Source organism: Diadema antillarum, unplaced genomic scaffold (assembly GCF_040938485.1).
Source record: "Diadema antillarum isolate AM-2024a unplaced genomic scaffold, OU_Dant_1.0 seq00000770_RagTag, whole genome shotgun sequence".
NCBI classification, from domain to species: domain Eukaryota; kingdom Metazoa; phylum Echinodermata; class Echinoidea; order Diadematoida; family Diadematidae; genus Diadema; species Diadema antillarum.
The window spans coordinates 75736-92833 of NW_027271660.1; the positions used below are offsets into that span (position 1 = coordinate 75736).

The following is a 17098-nucleotide window of genomic DNA, read 5'->3' on the forward strand; positions in this document are numbered from 1 at the left end:
ACTACTACCATGGACCTACCGTTGTACATAGGTAGGTCCATGCTACTACATGGGACAACAACATGGGACAACGACTGGTATGTAGTTGTCCTGGCGCAGACTCCTATACGACCAGCAAGGGTTTGTGCATTTGATGCGTGAGACGTGCCAGGTTTCACGTACATGGCCTGTGTGTACAACACTACTCACACACACACAACACACACACACACACACACACACACACACAGCTCAGTCCACTGTTGTTGATGTTGTTTACGTGTTGCGTTGTCCCAGACACACGGATTACAGACGAGGAAGACGCGAGGATGGTTTGGATGTCTATTCAGTTCGTGCAGTTGTAGCGCCTATTCTGCTTGATTATGATAGACACCATTATATGCCTTTGCTTTAGACGTTGTGGGTGGTATCTTTTCGGCTTTCTACGAGATTTCTTGCATCTTGAGCAGATAGCACTGCAGGTGAAGTCTCTTCTTGTCTTACTGGAATCATGGGCGATTGTTTGTGTAGTCCCATGCATTGACATCAGTGTGAGTACAGTGTAGAACAGGTGCTCTGTACAATTAAGTGTCAATACTAATAGATAGATAGTATTAGATCTAGTAGTCTACTCCCAATAGTCTACATCTACTGTGCAGTGGTCTGCACACTTGTAGAAATTTATAACTGTTCTTGTTTTAAATTACATCTAGTAAAAACATTCTGAGTTTTAAAGATTGACAACTCTTACAAGCTGTTTACAACTTACACAAAATGTACACAGACCAGTAGGGGTGCTGGTCCGAGAATGAGGATCGTATTTGTATATGAGGGTCGTCTTCGTATACGGTGACGACGTCGCAAGCTGCCGACTTCTCGGCGAACGGCGTCCCGATAAATGAGGACGCGTCCTTAAAAACCGATATAAGCTTAGAAAACTATGATTGTCCCCAAAAGTAAGGACGCAGAAGCGCGACTGTTCACTGCTTCTTGCTTTGACCCTCGTAAATAAGGACGATGTGCAATAAACAGAGATCACTGCTTTCCCCGTTTTCTGTGTGCCCATGCGTATGTTTTGTTGTAAGTTGAAGCTGACATACATGTAATACGTTGTACATGTATGATATAGGGCTATCTCTATAATACACTGTACAAACGTACCTTCGTTGTACCGCTGCATGCTGCGCATTGCGACATCAACAAGTCGAGCAAATTTTGCGTTTCTAGGACCAATATGGATCGAGTGTTATTAGTGAAATGCTCTTCAACCTAAATGTGAGTATCGATGTCCTACTATCATTGTGATGTTTATACAGCTACATGTACAAGCATAACATTGTACCTACAATCGTAGATCTATGTAAAATTTAGAAGATCTCTAGATCTAGATGAGCTTGGATTCATGGACGTTTCAGGATATACTGTAAATTGTGAATAATTCTTGCAAGCGGCCTATTGTAGCATGTTGACTTGTATGTGAAAGGCAGATGAGTTTCACGTCAGTTTACGTCTATCATTTAATTACTACAATTTTTAATTGAAAATGACACACATTTAGTATTTTCCATTCAATGTTATAGCGCTGACGAAACCTGCATGTATTAGACGTCTTGTGTGGGTAAGCATGTGTACGTGTAACTGGGGGTGTTTGAGATAACCAAATGCCAGGAAATTGTTATCATACATCGAGAACAAACAAACAAACAAAACAAGCGCCAAGAAATCGGGTACCGGTACCAATTAATCACAAACGCACACACACACACAAATCTTCACATTTTATTGCCAATTCTATAGACAAAAAAAAAATCAGCTTTTAAACAAAAATAGGCACAGGTATCACAGTACACGATACATGCATGTATCCTTTCTGTGCTGACAATAATGCTATAGACTAGAATTATAATACAAAAAAAAGACAAAGCCTAATTACATTGTACGCCTAGAATAATGAAACATTCAGCAGTAAGATAACGTACTGGAAAGCAAAAAAAAAGAAGAAACAAATAGATCAGTGACAATTTAAGTATAACAGACATAATAATAAACTTAGTAAATTGTAAAAGATTTTAGAGTATTGAACGTGAAATTGCACTTTAATTGTTATTAAACGGTAACCAAACGGTTTGGCACAGACAGAGCTTGGCCTTGGAGTTGCCGAGGAGGGCACAAACAAAAGTATGACTTTATTATAGGAGCTGATGTCAAGACTTTTTATCTTTTGTCCTCGGAAAAAGATAGTTTGGTGACTTTTTTTCAGTTACAAACAGAATGGGCAGATGCTAAGCACATAGCTGTTCATACACAGCAACATATCAGGAAGGAATGTCCCTTAACATTATAAACAACACCGTTGGTCAAGTACACAATATTTTAACATTATGCGTACACTTTATGATCTTACTTTGATATCACACAAGTTTTCCCCGTTTCGAAATAAAAATGTCATTTTCTTTTTCTACAGAATTAATTCATGAGAAGTTAAGGTTACAGCATCATTCCCATCAAGAACAAGCTGAAGGAAAGTCATTGAGCAGTACTTCTGGATGTTAATTGCATGACAACAAGTGCAAGCTATGCTTCATGACGCCGTGACACTGGTACTGAGAGCCGCCGGGAAAGCCGACATTCGTGAGGAGCAAGCCGAACATGCGAACATGAATTGAGAGTAGCCCAACTTGCATGAACACGTGCCCTTCAACATCAATTTCTAGAACTGCTGTCGTGTTCTGTCCACCAAGATCATTCCCTAAATCAAAGAGAAGAACAAATACTATAATTAATGTGTACAACAAAAGTAACTCGGCAGTTTAGAGTGTAGTGGGCAGAATTATACATAATAAACACATCTGCACACTAAAAGGTATCTTGCCGAAGTACAGTGTACTGACGTTAGAACAAAGTCTTTGGGATCGGCAGTTTTGTTTCGTTGTATCAAAATTTTGTGTACAACAACACACAAAAAACAACAACACTCAAATATGTGATTATCTACTACTCATAATACGCAAAAAAAGCAATATTAAATGCAATGCTATCACTTTAATTTCATCGATATTGTACATTTAATAGAGAAAGTTGTTTGTACTTCATGCTTAGTTTGAAATCACATCAAAGTAGTTGAGGATTCGAGTACTATTCTAAAGGTATGTTGTTCCTAATTTCCGTTGTACTATAAAAGGTTTGCCGTTTCGACGGGTCGTCGGTTTTACGGCTCGCTATTCCCAAGGTTCGTAACAGTTGTTCAAAAGGTTCTTTTTTAAATGAAAAGGAAATTTATGGTTATTCTGAAAGTCCATTAATCCGAAATGAAGTATCATTCGATTTTTCCGAAGGTTTGTTCATCTTCAATGAAAGGTTCTTTTTATATGAAAAGGAAATTTAAGGTTTGCTATGCTGAAAGTCCATTAATCCGAAATGAAGTACCGGTATCATTCGTTTTTTCCGAAGGTTTGTTCATCCGTCAATGAGAAAATGTTAGTTATTTCATTTCGTTTATCATAAAATGGAAATAAGGTTCATTGTTCATAAAAAAGATCGTTCATCCTTAAATGAAAACGGTTCATTATCTGAAGACTTGTTGATCTAAAAACAATGATGTATGTTTTTGTTAGCAGTCCTATAATCACCTCTTCATTTTCGGATTAACAAACGATTTTCATTTCCGATTAACGAACCTTGAAACACAAAGATTCCAAACATTTTTAGGTTAAGGAACATTCGTAATAGCGAACCTTATTTCATTTTCGGATTACTGAACGCAAGGAAAAATGAATCTTCGCAGTAACGTCATATGCTATACAAACTATGTCGCAATGACGGACAGTAGTTTATTTCGGATTTGCAACGAACATCTAGGTACACTGCAAACAGAATTTGTGTGTTTTGGAATTACGAACCTTCGGAAAAAACGATCGTTATTTCATTTCGGATTATCTTATAATATGGCCTAATGCAAGTTCCCTGAAACGCAGAGCGATTGCTATTTAAACCCTCAAAAATGTGATGCGTTCTTCATCAAAGAGACGCTCGCTAAATTTGTCTTGTGCTGAAGTCATGCTGTACAATGTATATCGTAAGCGTCCCGCATTTCGTTATAGGACCTTATAGAATAAATTTCGTTCATTTTTCTTTTTCAATGTCGCCCGGAAATTACTTCGTTCAATCGAAAATTTAGCTATAAACGTTTTACTTTTGAGCGACTCAATGACGTTTATTTTTAGATCTTAATTTTTGCATGTGCTTCGACGTTGCAACAATATGTCGTTCGTGGTAACGCAAGTGCACCATATCAGCTCCTCTTGCCAACGCAACATGCAGAATCATTGTTGAGCATTAATAATGATTCAGGGAAGAGTGGAGAGCCTATTTCAGGGCTGCCATTATCCTACACATCGTACGATCTTACCTTGCTCAACTTCGATTGTGCTGTTGGGATCTGTGCCATAAGACAAGGAAAGAAAATATATAAAAAACTGTTACGAAATGTTCCAGTTTCACAGAGAGAAATACAAATATGCAGTGTGATATTAATACTGAATCAGATTGGTAGCAATATATCAATGTTACTTTTATGTGTAACGTTGCTTACCTTGTTCGTTTTGGCCTTCATTACGCAACTCCGTCATTTCCTGAATGTGAACATCCATCAGTTCTTGGAGGTCATCTTTATGAAATTAACAGATGTAATTTGGTTAGTATACTTGCATCTAGATTCAAACAGAATTGATGTGGCACACGTGTAACACTTCTAAAGAAGTACGCATGTAATTTGTTTCTGCTTATGATGCGCTTATGATGCAATAACCAATAAAACAAATGTGATACAATTGTATCATCATTCACCGACCAATTAATGAAGCATGCGTGTGGGCCATCATGTGAGAAGTTCTGGTAACTTTTCTTACCATAGCACTGGCCTCTCCCCTCACTTGACTCCACGATGACGGGCGTGCTACCGCCGGACCTACAGGTGAGAGCTCACCCTCATACTCATAGATACAATGATTCATAAAATCAAACACAGTTTGGTTAAACTATCAGCACTGCATACTCTATAACTGTAGTGCGACCAGTCTTTAAAATTGCTGCAGTACTCGCTTACGGGAGCCATTTTCAAGTTTATTTTATAAATCATTTGATCATAAGGATTTTAAAAATGGGAATATCATTTAGATGCGATCGAAAGAAGTATCTTTGATAATTTCGTTTCCACTGTTTCACAATTATTTTTTTTCGTTTGTTTTTGTTTTGTTTTGTTTATAGAGTTTTGTTGTTAGTTTTATTCAACCGTTCCTTGAATATTAAAGCACTTCCCGTTTTGTCTTTGATCATTTAAATGCCCATGTGCATGCATACATTATACATGGGAAACTAGCGTCGGTAGCTGCGCACGTGCAGTCGGACATACAACACATTACTAGTAAGTAGTTTTCAACACAACGATGTGTTCACAACGGGATTTGTAGGTACCGGCATACAGTCGCCAAACCAGACAATCGGAAATCGGAATATTAATTAACAATAATTAGAATTAATATTTTATTCATAAGAAATATTCATACCGTTCACAGAGACTCCAACCCAAGCGCCTTCTGATCTGGAGATTCTCCCGCCTGAAACCCCTAGCAAACGGGAGACTCCAAGTTGATGTGTGAGAAGCGCGAAGTTCCTAGGATTCTAGATGTTCTCTGGTGCTATCAAAGGCTTGTTTTTTCAACATACGATAGAAATAAGTAAGAAATCCTTTCCACCGGGAGACACAGAGCCAGGGCGGGAGAAATCAAATCTCAAACGGGAGAACGGGAGATTGTGCAAAAATGGGCTTTCGGCGGGAGATCTCCCGTCGAAAACGGGAGAGTTGGAGTCTCTGCGTTCAAATTTGCCGTAATTCCACTGCAAAGTGCATTGGTGACTTCGTAGGTGTGTTAAGTTGCTCCATGATGCGTGTACATGTATTGCCATTGACAGCACAGCGACTTTCACATTTCGCGCGATGAATCCACGGGAAGACGGACAACCCACAAAAGTAGACGGTGAACTAGGGGTATTTGTACACGAGGAATCCGTTTATCGCATCTAGAACGTGCGGTTCGGTACCCCTAAGCCCGCAAAGCCCCGAGGAAAAAGATCGTCCGCGAAAAAGCTACCGATTCCGATTTTCGCGGACGCGATTTGTCCGCGTTTACGAAGATACCCTCGTTTGTGCGGACGATCCGCATTCTCGGACCAGCACCCCTACTGCAGACAGTAAGTACTAAGTAGCCCTGTAGCGTTTTTTTAAAGACGGCACAGATTGGGGCATGGCGCGTGTTAAACCTATGAGAAAAACGTTGGGTTAGGGTTTTTGGTTAGGGTTAGGGTTAGGGTTGGGGTTAGGGTTAGGGTTTGATGGTTAGGATTAGGATTAGGGTTAGGTTTAGGGATAGGCAGGGTCCCCGATAGCCTGACCAGACACTGTGCTGCGCACAGGGTCTGACATGTGTTAGTGTTTCAACGTTGTAAACGACCGTCACTATTGACGGCAAAATCACATAAAATACCTTTTATTTTGTATGATTTTAAGAGTAATATAATTTGCAACACTTACCTACAGCGTATTTTCCTGATGGTTGAGTTGAATTCGGCGTTTTGTTGGTATCCAGACCTTATTGTTGAATTTTTCGGAGTAGATCGTGCGGTGGCATCTTTTCCTTCGAGAGCTTCACAAAAGCAACAAACTACCACGCATGCGCATTCAGAAGTGGTTGCTTTTTACGTACGCCCGTGCGCCCGTGCGTTTCATGTGTTACGTAAAGCTTGTAGTAGATCCGCGCGTGCTGCACCGGCAATGATTTGAACTTTTTTAGTCGGGGTCATCCGACTATCTCATCACTTCCGCCCGGACTACCTACGTTGTAGTATACGAGAGTGAATGCCATTCATATAACACGCAGATGAGGAGTGAAGCAGTAAGGACGTTTACAGACCTGATTTCAGCCATAGATTTCGGTAAGTTTTAGACGTAATTAAACAAAAAATCGCAAACCGGTTATTGAATGATGGTCATAGATTACGATAATTCCTTATATTTTAGTTTTCCACGATTAATAAAGATATTCATGAAGGAAACAGTGAACGATAACAACGTCCGCGAAGGAATAGAGGTGCAGCGCTGTCGCCAGCGCTGCGTGTAGTTAGGTCCCCGATAGATTTTTAGTTTCCCCAATCTGCGCCGTCTAAAAAAAACACGCAGCCCTGTAACAGTAAGATGATGAAGTACTACTAAATTTACTACTAACTAGATCTAGTAAGTAGTATCTACCCATCCCATGGGCCATGTACTTGTACTAGACTCTATCTCTAGATCTAGGTCTATATTAAAGGTAGGGAATCCCATTTGCATGCCTTAAATGAAGAGTTGTATAAATACAGTGGTATGTTGAAGAGAGTATCATTTTAGAAACTCCCATAAAGTATTGAAAGTGGAAGGTAACATTTAGTACACTTTTTTGACCGTTAGATTTTGAATTGAATTTTTTTCGGGGCTCACCGTAAATTCCAGTACATTACTAGGCTACTTTTGCAGACCCATGCACTGCATGTGTGTCCATCATGTATATTTTGTGAAGAAAGTTCATCAAAACTTACAAACATTTCTATATACATTCTTGCCACACACTCTATATGTTATTACATCAGCTCTTATACTTTTAGATTTGTGTTTATAGATAAAAAATACAGAAGACTGCAACAAAAAGGCTTAAGTGTGGCTGACACACAGAACTACTGAGTAGTTGAGTTTTGTGCATTATTCAAATTGTAGATAACTGTTGACTTCCAAATTTCTCAGCAGTGGCCTAAACAAGTCCCCTGAGGTTCATATTTAATGTTTTGCTGCATTTTGGGAGGTCTGTAAAAGGTATCCCCTACCTTTAAGTATGTGTCTACTTTGTATATGTGATATGATCCCTGACTGAAACCTACATGTATATGAATGGTAAAACCAGTATAGAGGGAACCATAAGGCATAACTGTCATAAATTACGTTACGGCTGACTTTTTGACATGTGATGATAAGTTTGAATTTGAGTACCCTTTGCTGACGGGCTGCCATCATTGAAAGCTTAAATTGAATCTCGAGAGAAGTGACCAAGTGTTGCAACACCTCATGTTGAAGGGCTGAACTTTTAGGGCCAAGGAAAATCAACAACGGTCTGAAAATGTACATTAACAATCTTGTAGTTGTAGGCCTATCATAGATGACCTAACTGTGCGCTGCGACCAGCAGCCCCAAACGTGTAGCATTATTATGGAGCTGCGGACTGTAGCATTCAGGATCATGACAAGGATAGTAACTAGTATCGCGGATAAATATTAACTTAAATCGAAAAATTTCTTCAATTTGAAGACTTAGGCCCTACATGTGAAGTTGAAGTGTTGACAACAGGTACTGCTACTGGGTAGCGTGCAACGTTTGGTTCTACCGATAGTCCCTTCCTGTTTGAATTGATGTGTTAATGTGACTCGGTCGAGAGGAAACTGGGAGAGCTACACTGAATTGATGGCCAACGCATGCGCACACAGACATCTTATCTGGTCAATGGATTTGAAATTTGTGCGCATGTGATGTGTGCGCTTGTACATATGTACATGTGCGCAGTGTAGCTCTCCAAGGTTCCCCTCGACCGGGCCGAATCACATTAAGTGGCCAATTCGAACAGAAAGGGACTATTGTTGGCAGAACCATATGTTGCACGCTACCTGTTGTCAACACTTCAACTTCACATGTAAGTCTTCAAATTTAAGACATTTTTGATTTTAAGTTGATATTTATCCGCGATACTACCCTTGTCATGATCTTGAATGCTGCCGTCCACAGCCCCATAACGCTAGGCGTTTGGGGCTGCTGGTCGCAGTTAAGTATGGCCCTACCTCCATGAAACTCAAGTTATTTAAATGTCTGAATGAAAATCTGAATTGGAAGAGGAGATAGAGACCATTGTGTACCCCTCTACTGCTGACAATATGATCGCAAGTTTTAATTTGAGTGCCATTTTGTTGACAGATCAACTTGCTGAAAGCCGAGTATTCAGTAACAGTATCTTCTGAGAAGTGTTGTAAACTTAAAGTCAAATGAAAATTGACAGTTGTGTCAAGTGTATGACCCCACCTCCATAAAACTGATAGAAACCTAATGGGAAAAGAGAGGCCAGAGGGGTACTACCATTTTATAGCGTACAAACCTACTGATTTTTTAACGTGATTTATGGCAACTTTGAATTCAAGTAGTATAGTGAGGTACCTGCACCTCGCTAGGGGCCCGAATACCGCCACCCTGTTTCGAATTGTTACAAGCGCACTGAATCAAAATTTATGCCTGGGACTGTGTTGAGGGTGCTTGAAACTTGGTAGGGAATACCACAACCAAGCAAACTGGTGAAAAACCGAACAGTTTTTTTTTTTTTCTTAAATTCACATTAGGAATATGTTTTACAAGAATCATCATGGTCACCTGCCAGGGGCGGATCTAGCTTTTTTCCAAGGGGGGGGGGGGGGTTTGAGGGGCTGAGCTGGGTATTGCGAGGGAGCGTAGCGACCAAGCCCGAACGAGCGAAGCGAGCGAGGGGGGGAGGGTGTGTGAGGGGGGTATCCCCCCTCCCACAGTAGGGAGATTTTTCATTTTTAGGGTTGCCAGCTTGCGATTTTAAGCATACTTACATGCTCTATTTTTTTTCTTTTTTGCCGACCCTGGCTCCGCGGTCCCTGGGTTTGTGATGTCCCAATGGCGATGCAGAGCATCGTCCACAAGGCGATGTCTGTGAGCCGCGTGGCGTCGCGCCAATTTTTTTTTTTTTTTTTTAGCTATTTGAACCCCGTAAGTGATGTTTTCCTGGCATCTACTAACGTAATGGAGAACATAAAAAGCAGTCCATGATATTACGTCTTATTAGAATAAGATCAAATAAGAGTTTAAAACAGGCGCGCCGGAAGCAGTTTTGGATTGGGGGGGGGGGGGGCAAACATTGGAGGGGGCTCAAGATTAGACCATGCATATGTTACACAATATACACATACACACACACACACACGCACACACATCTATTATATATATATATATATATATATATATGTAAAGTGGCGTACGGTGGGTCGAAACATGGGGGGAACCATAAAGTAATTTTGACGGTCTGTATGCTTGTGCGTGTGTGCGTGAGCAATAATGGGACTACAATACATTACGGAATGTGATACATTCAACAACGCAGTCATTGAGGAACATTGTAAGTTTTCCTTACATGGATTATGGAATGACGGTGTGAAACGATCGACAAATTATATACTGTCAGCAACATAAGGTGAATGGCATAACAATAAAATGCGAGCGAGCGAAGCGAGCGAGCTTGAAAATTTTGATATTCTGCAGTTCCAAAACTGGAGTTTTGTAGCTATATATTTCGTTTTGGAAATAAATGGGAGCGCATCGGGCGCAACTGCTGGCAATATTGGCAGCAACATTAGGAGAATGGCATAACGATTCAATGCGAGCGAGCGAAGCGAGCAAGCTTGAAAATTTTGACATTCTACAGTCCCAAAAAGGGGTTTGTAGCTACAGTATATCTTACACTGTGGAAATTAATGGGGCGGCGCATCGGGCGCAACTGCTGGCAATTACTGGCAGCAACATTAGGAGAATGGCATAACGATTCGATGCGAGCGAGCAAAGCGAGCGAGCTTGAGAATTTTGACATTTTACAGTCCCAAAACTCCCGTTTGTAGCTATATCTTTCGCTTTGGAAATTAAGGGGGGGGCATCGGGCGCAACTGCTGGCAATTACTGGCAGTAACGTTAGGAGAGTGGCATAACGATTCAATGCGAGCGAGCGAAGCGAGCGAGCTTGAAAATGTTGACATGTTACAGTCCAAAAACTCCCGTTTGTAGCTATATTTATCTTTCGCTTTGGAAATTAAGGGGTGGGGGCATCGGGCGCAACTACTGGCAATTACTGTCAGCAACATTAGGAGAATGGCATAACGATTCAATGCGAGCGAGCTTGAAAATTTTGACATTCTAGAGTCCAACAACTGCCGTCGTAGCTATGTTTTTCGCTTTAGAAATTAAGGGGGAGGCGCACCGGGCTCAACTGCTGGATGCGAGCGAGCTTGAAAATTTTGACATTTTACAGTCCAAAAGCCAAAAGCTGCCGTTTGTAGCTATATTTTTTCCCTTTTAGTCATATATAATATACATATTTATTTTATTTTCTTTGTTTATTCATTTATTTTTGGCAGCCCAAGGGGGGGGGGGGGTTTAAACCCCCTAAACCCCCCCCCCCCGTAGATCCGCCACTGCCTGCACGCATCTTGTGCGTGCTTATCTATGGGAGCATCATGGTCATCCGCACATGTCTTTTACGTGCTTTGTCTATCGGAGCGCGGGTGATGAATTGCAGGCCCCTTCCTTAGCACACAAGTATTCCGCATTGTTGGCATTTGAGGACGATAGCTGCAAATTTCCGGTATCGATCAGTGAATTTGTGGTTCCATTTGAATCATCAGCATTTTCCTGTATGTGAGTGGGATTTCATGGAATTTCAGTGACGAAATGCGATTCAAATATGCATAAACATTGACTATGGCGAGGTGCAAGTCACCCAACTACTGTATGCAGTGTACCTTTTGTTTACAGGTTGTCATCATTAACCTGTTCCTTATGGGAACCTGGTATACCAGGTTCCCAAAATGAAGACAAGAGTGCCTGCTTTAGTGGCCTAAATTCATGTTTCTTTGTGTTAAAATGCCCAGAAAAGTGGGTTTGATAAAAAGATCAGAATTTATTATATCAGCATCCGTTCTCCTTCTGTTTGAAAAATGCGTATTTCACAGTATTATATACATTTTCCTGATTAAGTTTTTTGCTTGTTCTGCTGTAAACTCGTACGAACATGTACATACATTGTAGTGATCAAGGCTGAGATCAGTTAGATATCTGGGTTCGCTGACCCCAGTCACCTTATTCAGGTACCTGGTTTTGTGTAGAGCAAAAGATTCTGTGAGCTTATCAGCGCACGCTCTATTCATACTTCGCACCTGATCGATATTTCCATTGTTCACTGGCACATGTAGTTGACCGTGGAAAGGGGGATACAATGTACTGCTTGACTGCCTTCACACAGGTGGATTACCAACCTGTCTGCCTCTCTCTCGACGGGCAAAAAAGGCACTCGGAGAATTGCGGAAGGAATGGATTAACAGCTGAGTATCTTCTGAGGAGTGGTAGACGACCGAAGGCCACAGAAAATTGACAACTACATGTCAAGTGTGTGACCCCACCATTATAAAATTGATGAAAATCGATATGACAGTCTATCTACTGCTGATCTTTTGACATATTGTATGATAGCAAGATTTCAATTCGACTACCATTTTGTTGACAGATTGCTGCTGTTGAAAGCTGAGCATTAAATATCTTCTGAGGGATTGTCGGAGGACTGAAGACCAAGAAAACGTGATGGGTGACCACAACACAGCAGATGACAGAGCCATTCCGCAGCCGCTCAGATCACTGCATTGCACCGCTCATGCATTCGTCTCATTTGTAAACTGTACAAATAGGATAGCCAACGTTTTTTGGATCAATTTTCAAGGGCAACGGAAGTCCTACACAACTGTGAGTCTCCTCTATTTTCTTACTCTTCTAACCCTTTTTCATTCCATTCTGACACACTCACCAGCTGTTACAGAGAAAATGTGAAAATCACAATACTTGTATACAGATTTGTACATGTATGGCAATTAAGATATTGGTTCCATGACATTTGCTCCTGTGACAAATGCTTCATTGGATGAAATATCTGCATGCTAAGCCAAGCATAAAATTCTTCCCACAAATGTTGAACCGTAACCTTAATCCCAATCCTCACCTCAAAGTAAACAAAAAACCCTGTCACAACCCTAAATTTACCCCTAAGTCCTGGGAGAAAATAAGAACAGAGCAACCATTGCAGGGAGAAAATGTTGTGTGTCCTAAAAAATTAGCCCTGTTTTGAAAAAATCAAATCTGAGTGATACTGCCATTATATCTTCTCAAAAGTTATGTTATATCATGTCAAACAGTGTTTACAAATTCAAAAAATTGTGTTTGTATGTAGCAAAATGACTATGATTTATTTGATTTATCTGATGGGTATCTGTTAATTATCAAAGGCAAGATACTCCAGTGCCTTCTCAAATGGAATTGTTGTCAGAACTGTTGATTTCAGGGGAGATTAGTAATATCAGATGTTCAACTCATATCATATTGAAGCTACAGGGAATGAATGAATGAATGAATGAATGAATGAATGAATGAATGAAAGAAGAATGCTCTAACCCTTGACCTCATTTCCTCGTATGTCTTTTCATTTCTTAGGAGGGACTTCCCCCTGGCCGCAGATTAGACATCAAGACATTCCTGTCCCATCCATGGATTGCCAGGGATTTTCAGACGGGTGACGCATTGACCTTTGTTGACCGGGGCTCGGCAAGCTGCTGCGTGTACATGCCGGAGAGGTGGGACGGGAACAGGCACTACAGGGCGCCGATTGTCAGGATAGGGGTACCAGGTGAGAGCACGCAAAAGAACGGGAGTGTACCATTGGTGTTTGTGGGTGCACCGAGCAGGTGCCTTTTTAACAAACATGGCAGTGTATGACACCACCTGCGATTCAAATGTGGGGTATGTGACCCGCGACGACAAAAGGATCCTAAATTCGCTGGCAGCTGAGCCGCGAAAATCGAGTTTGAAGTGAGATCATTAACCCGTTGAGGATGATTTGATTTTGCTACAACACGCATTTCCCATAGACACCTGCCCGAGTATACTCGGGACTCGTCCTCAACGGGTTAAAATCAGTCAAAACGATCAGATTTCTGTTTTTGGCGTGATTTTATAGTCTAATGTATCATCTTGAAGGGAGGGTAAAGGTGCTCTGCTTAAATGCTGCATCCCTCCCCCCTTACCCCCACCCTCCTTCCTCCCCATACCACAGCGTCAGTGTAGTGGTAGGATCTGATCTCTTCCCTATGAGGTTAGTTCTCCAGTGTGGGGTTTTAGGAGTCATGTTAATGTTCATAATGATCATTATTTGTCATCCCATACCAATGTGTTAGGAACACTTCCCGCATATTCTCGTTGCCATCAAGTGATCTGGGGGGCATTTCATGAAGGAACTTGTCGGATAAAATGTCCGACAAGTCAATATCATCCGACAAGTTCAGAGAAATCAGCCAATCAGACTAAAGAATTTCTCAAAACTTGTCGGATATAATTGACTTGTCAGATATTTTATCCGACAAGTTCCTTCATGAAATGCCCCCCTGGTCAGAAAAAAAAAAAAAATGTCTCTGTGTATAACTTGCCAACAGTGACAATTTAGAAAAGATGTTTCACATTAAAGTGATGCATGGTTTTACCTATAGGCTGTATAAGAAAAAAATAAGAATAAAAAAGAAAAGGAAAGATAACTAGGCCCACTAACTCCTTAGGTCATCATATATTGAATGATATTGAAAAGTGTTGAATCCGGAATCCGCCCCCCTCCGGTTTTAGCATAGCCAAAAAAGCCCGGGCTTTTATTTGACACTTCAATTGTCAAATAATGGTCTCTGATAAGTGCTATGACATTCAATGAGTGAAATGTCAGTGCAATGACATGTAGATGCCCAAGGCATCATCAGATTGGATGGACTAATCAACCCATTGAAGACTAGCTGATTTTGCTATAACATGCATTTCCCATAGACACCAGCCCGAGTATACTAGGGGCTAGTCTAGAATGGGTTATAAAGAGAAATTATATGATTTATTTTTTATAAGAATAAATATACAAGTATAAGAATAAGAGAATATTATCAAAGTCAAAAATGAAAGAAATCTGCGATTTGTGTATTGCTGCAGAGACAGATGGTAATTTGAGATGAAGTACATGAAGGTATCATTTCTTTCTTCACCGTCTCTGTCTTACCCCAGTTTTCACCCTGTACGAGAGGTCACTGCAGGTCGTCCGGACCCTCGTGCCCAACAAAGACGACTTTGACGACCTGGAGATACCGAAACACGTCAAATACGACTTGAGACACGTCGAGGATGCAATTCCGTGACCCCGGGAGGCTTACCATAGTGACGGACAATGGCACATTGCTATGGTGAAATTCAGCAGTTGCCACCACCAGTGGTGAGGTTTCTCATATTGGATGCACATCATTTGATCTTCAGCATGATCCAGGTGCTACTGACTTGATTATGAAACCTGTTGCAATCTAATCCCAGTTATGCTCGGGCAGGTGTCTATGGGAAACGAGTGTTGTAGCAAAATCAGCTCGTCCTCGACAGGATAATCCCTCTGCCTCATTGGGGGTGGCAGAGGTATTTTGTCATTATAAGCATGTCTGTTCGTCCATTTGTCTTGTGTGCGAACAAGACTGCACGAGAACCGCTGTTTGGTGGACTTTCTTGACAACCTGACCCAAGTTATCAAAGTATGGTGCATAATGCAATCCTGGGGCCTGTCTTATAAAGACTTGTGATAGAAATCAATCACAAGTGTCTTGTGAGCTGCAATGCAAGTTGCGATTGATTTGGGGACTTGTGATTGATTTGAAGGCTTTACAAGACGGGGCCCTGGGTTAATTAGAGGGTGGACATAGTTGCCATCAGGGGCAAGGTCAACAGGCTTCAGTGAAAACTGTCTTATCAAGCCATATTATCAACTCAGAAGGTATAGTGAAAATATATAGCACTTTATATTGCATTGTATACATACACACAAAGATCATATTTATCTTGTGGTGCAAAGTCATCAAAGGTCAGTCTTTAAGGTCAGATTTCAAGGCAAACATAATAATTGGGTCAGGAGCCAGACGGTCTCAAGCCCTGTGCTGCTGGTCAAATGGCTTCAGTTTTCTTATGTACAACTGATTGGGCAAGATGACCGCCGATGATGTCGTCACCCAACTGGACATGCCGCACGCTGAAACTCCTCAAACAATAACTTGGCCGACTTCAGACATCAACACACAGATCAACTCAGTTGACCAAAGTTGATATACAGTGTGCTGTATGAATGTCCAATGTTTGTCATCGCTTTGCTTCGACATTTGTGTAATCTCTTAAATTTTCCATGATGAGATAATATTGGTGCATTGTGGGTAGAAAATTCTCTCTGTTTACATGGTATGCCAGTGCTGCTTACTTTGCCAAATAGCAAACTGGAAATTGTCTTTGGCAGGCAGACATTTCTTTCTTACCTTTTTTTTTTTTCTGGCTCTACAGATAATATTTATATTTTATTTTGATGCATCTATTTGGGGAAAACCTGTGAGAAACAAATGATTTTACTTAAAGGTATGGAGGATTTTTGTGACAGATTGAATGGTTATGGACATAAATTTTATGGATCCCCCCCCCCAAAAAAAAAAAACACCCCACAAGAACAACAACAACAACAACCACCTAACAAAAACAAGAACAGGGGAAAAAAAAAGTCTTTCCACCAAAGAGGAACTTGTTTAAAGACAGGAGCAGTGACAGCATGTGGCATATCAGATGCACACCTTGAATATAGTGGAAAAAAAAAAAGAAGATTAAAAAAAAGGATAAAGTTATGAAGCAGCAAGTTGGTACTGTGACATAACTTCAATGGAGTGTTGCTTGAAGTACATGTAACACAATTCTGTAACTGCTTCATTATAGCAATTGTGAACATACACATATGGTACATACCGTGTATGGTTTTGTTTTTTTCAGTGGTTTGAGAATGGAAGTTTGAAGACCAAAATGTATGTGTTTATGATAAGGTTTATGTTCTCTATAAACAGAGCATCACAGTTCAAAATGTGGTGTTGTGAGCCACTCTCGTATGGTAAAGGCTATGTTTGTAGAGTAGCATATTGTAGTTGTGTTTTGTGGGTAGCCTTTTTCTAACTGTACCATTTCTTGTTTGTGTAGGATATTGTCGACATTGACAGAATTCTTTCTGTTTGATGATAATTTTCTCCTTCTTGGGACACAAGGGTGCTCAGTGGTTGCCGGGCGTGGCATGGCAACCAATACATACATGTACTGTACTTTCTCACCATCCTTTGTGTAATGCTGTCATCT

General features: G+C 40.7%; 1 protein-coding gene across 2 annotated transcripts; it reads left to right on the forward strand.

Annotated features, from left to right (window-relative positions):
• The first annotated feature begins 292 nt into the window (after positions 1–292).
• LOC139738870 (von Hippel-Lindau disease tumor suppressor-like) lies at positions 293–16299 on the forward strand. Of its 2 annotated transcripts, none has more exons than XM_071649502.1 (4): positions 293–530; positions 12396–12628; positions 13370–13562; positions 14969–16299. In XM_071649502.1, the coding sequence occupies exons 2-4, from the start codon at positions 12470–12472 to the stop codon at positions 15097–15099; spliced, it is 483 nt and encodes a 160-aa protein (XP_071505603.1). In that variant the 5' UTR covers positions 293–530; positions 12396–12469; the 3' UTR covers positions 15100–16299. The 2 variants fall into 2 exon arrangements, with proteins under 2 accessions (XP_071505603.1, XP_071505604.1); XM_071649503.1 differs by having other exon boundaries at positions 293–461.
• Positions 16300–17098: the final 799 nt, after the last annotated feature.

Coding starts and splice junctions, on each gene's coding strand:
- LOC139738870 (XM_071649502.1), top strand. CDS start 12,470: ATGGGTGACCACAACACAGCAGATGACAGAGCCATTCCGCAGCCGCTC. Junction 12,629..13,369: donor AACGGAAGTCCTACACAACT/GTGAGTCTCCTC, acceptor TTCATTTCTTAG/GAGGGACTTCCCCCTGGCCG. Junction 13,563..14,968: donor TGTCAGGATAGGGGTACCAG/GTGAGAGCACGC, acceptor GTCTTACCCCAG/TTTTCACCCTGTACGAGAGG.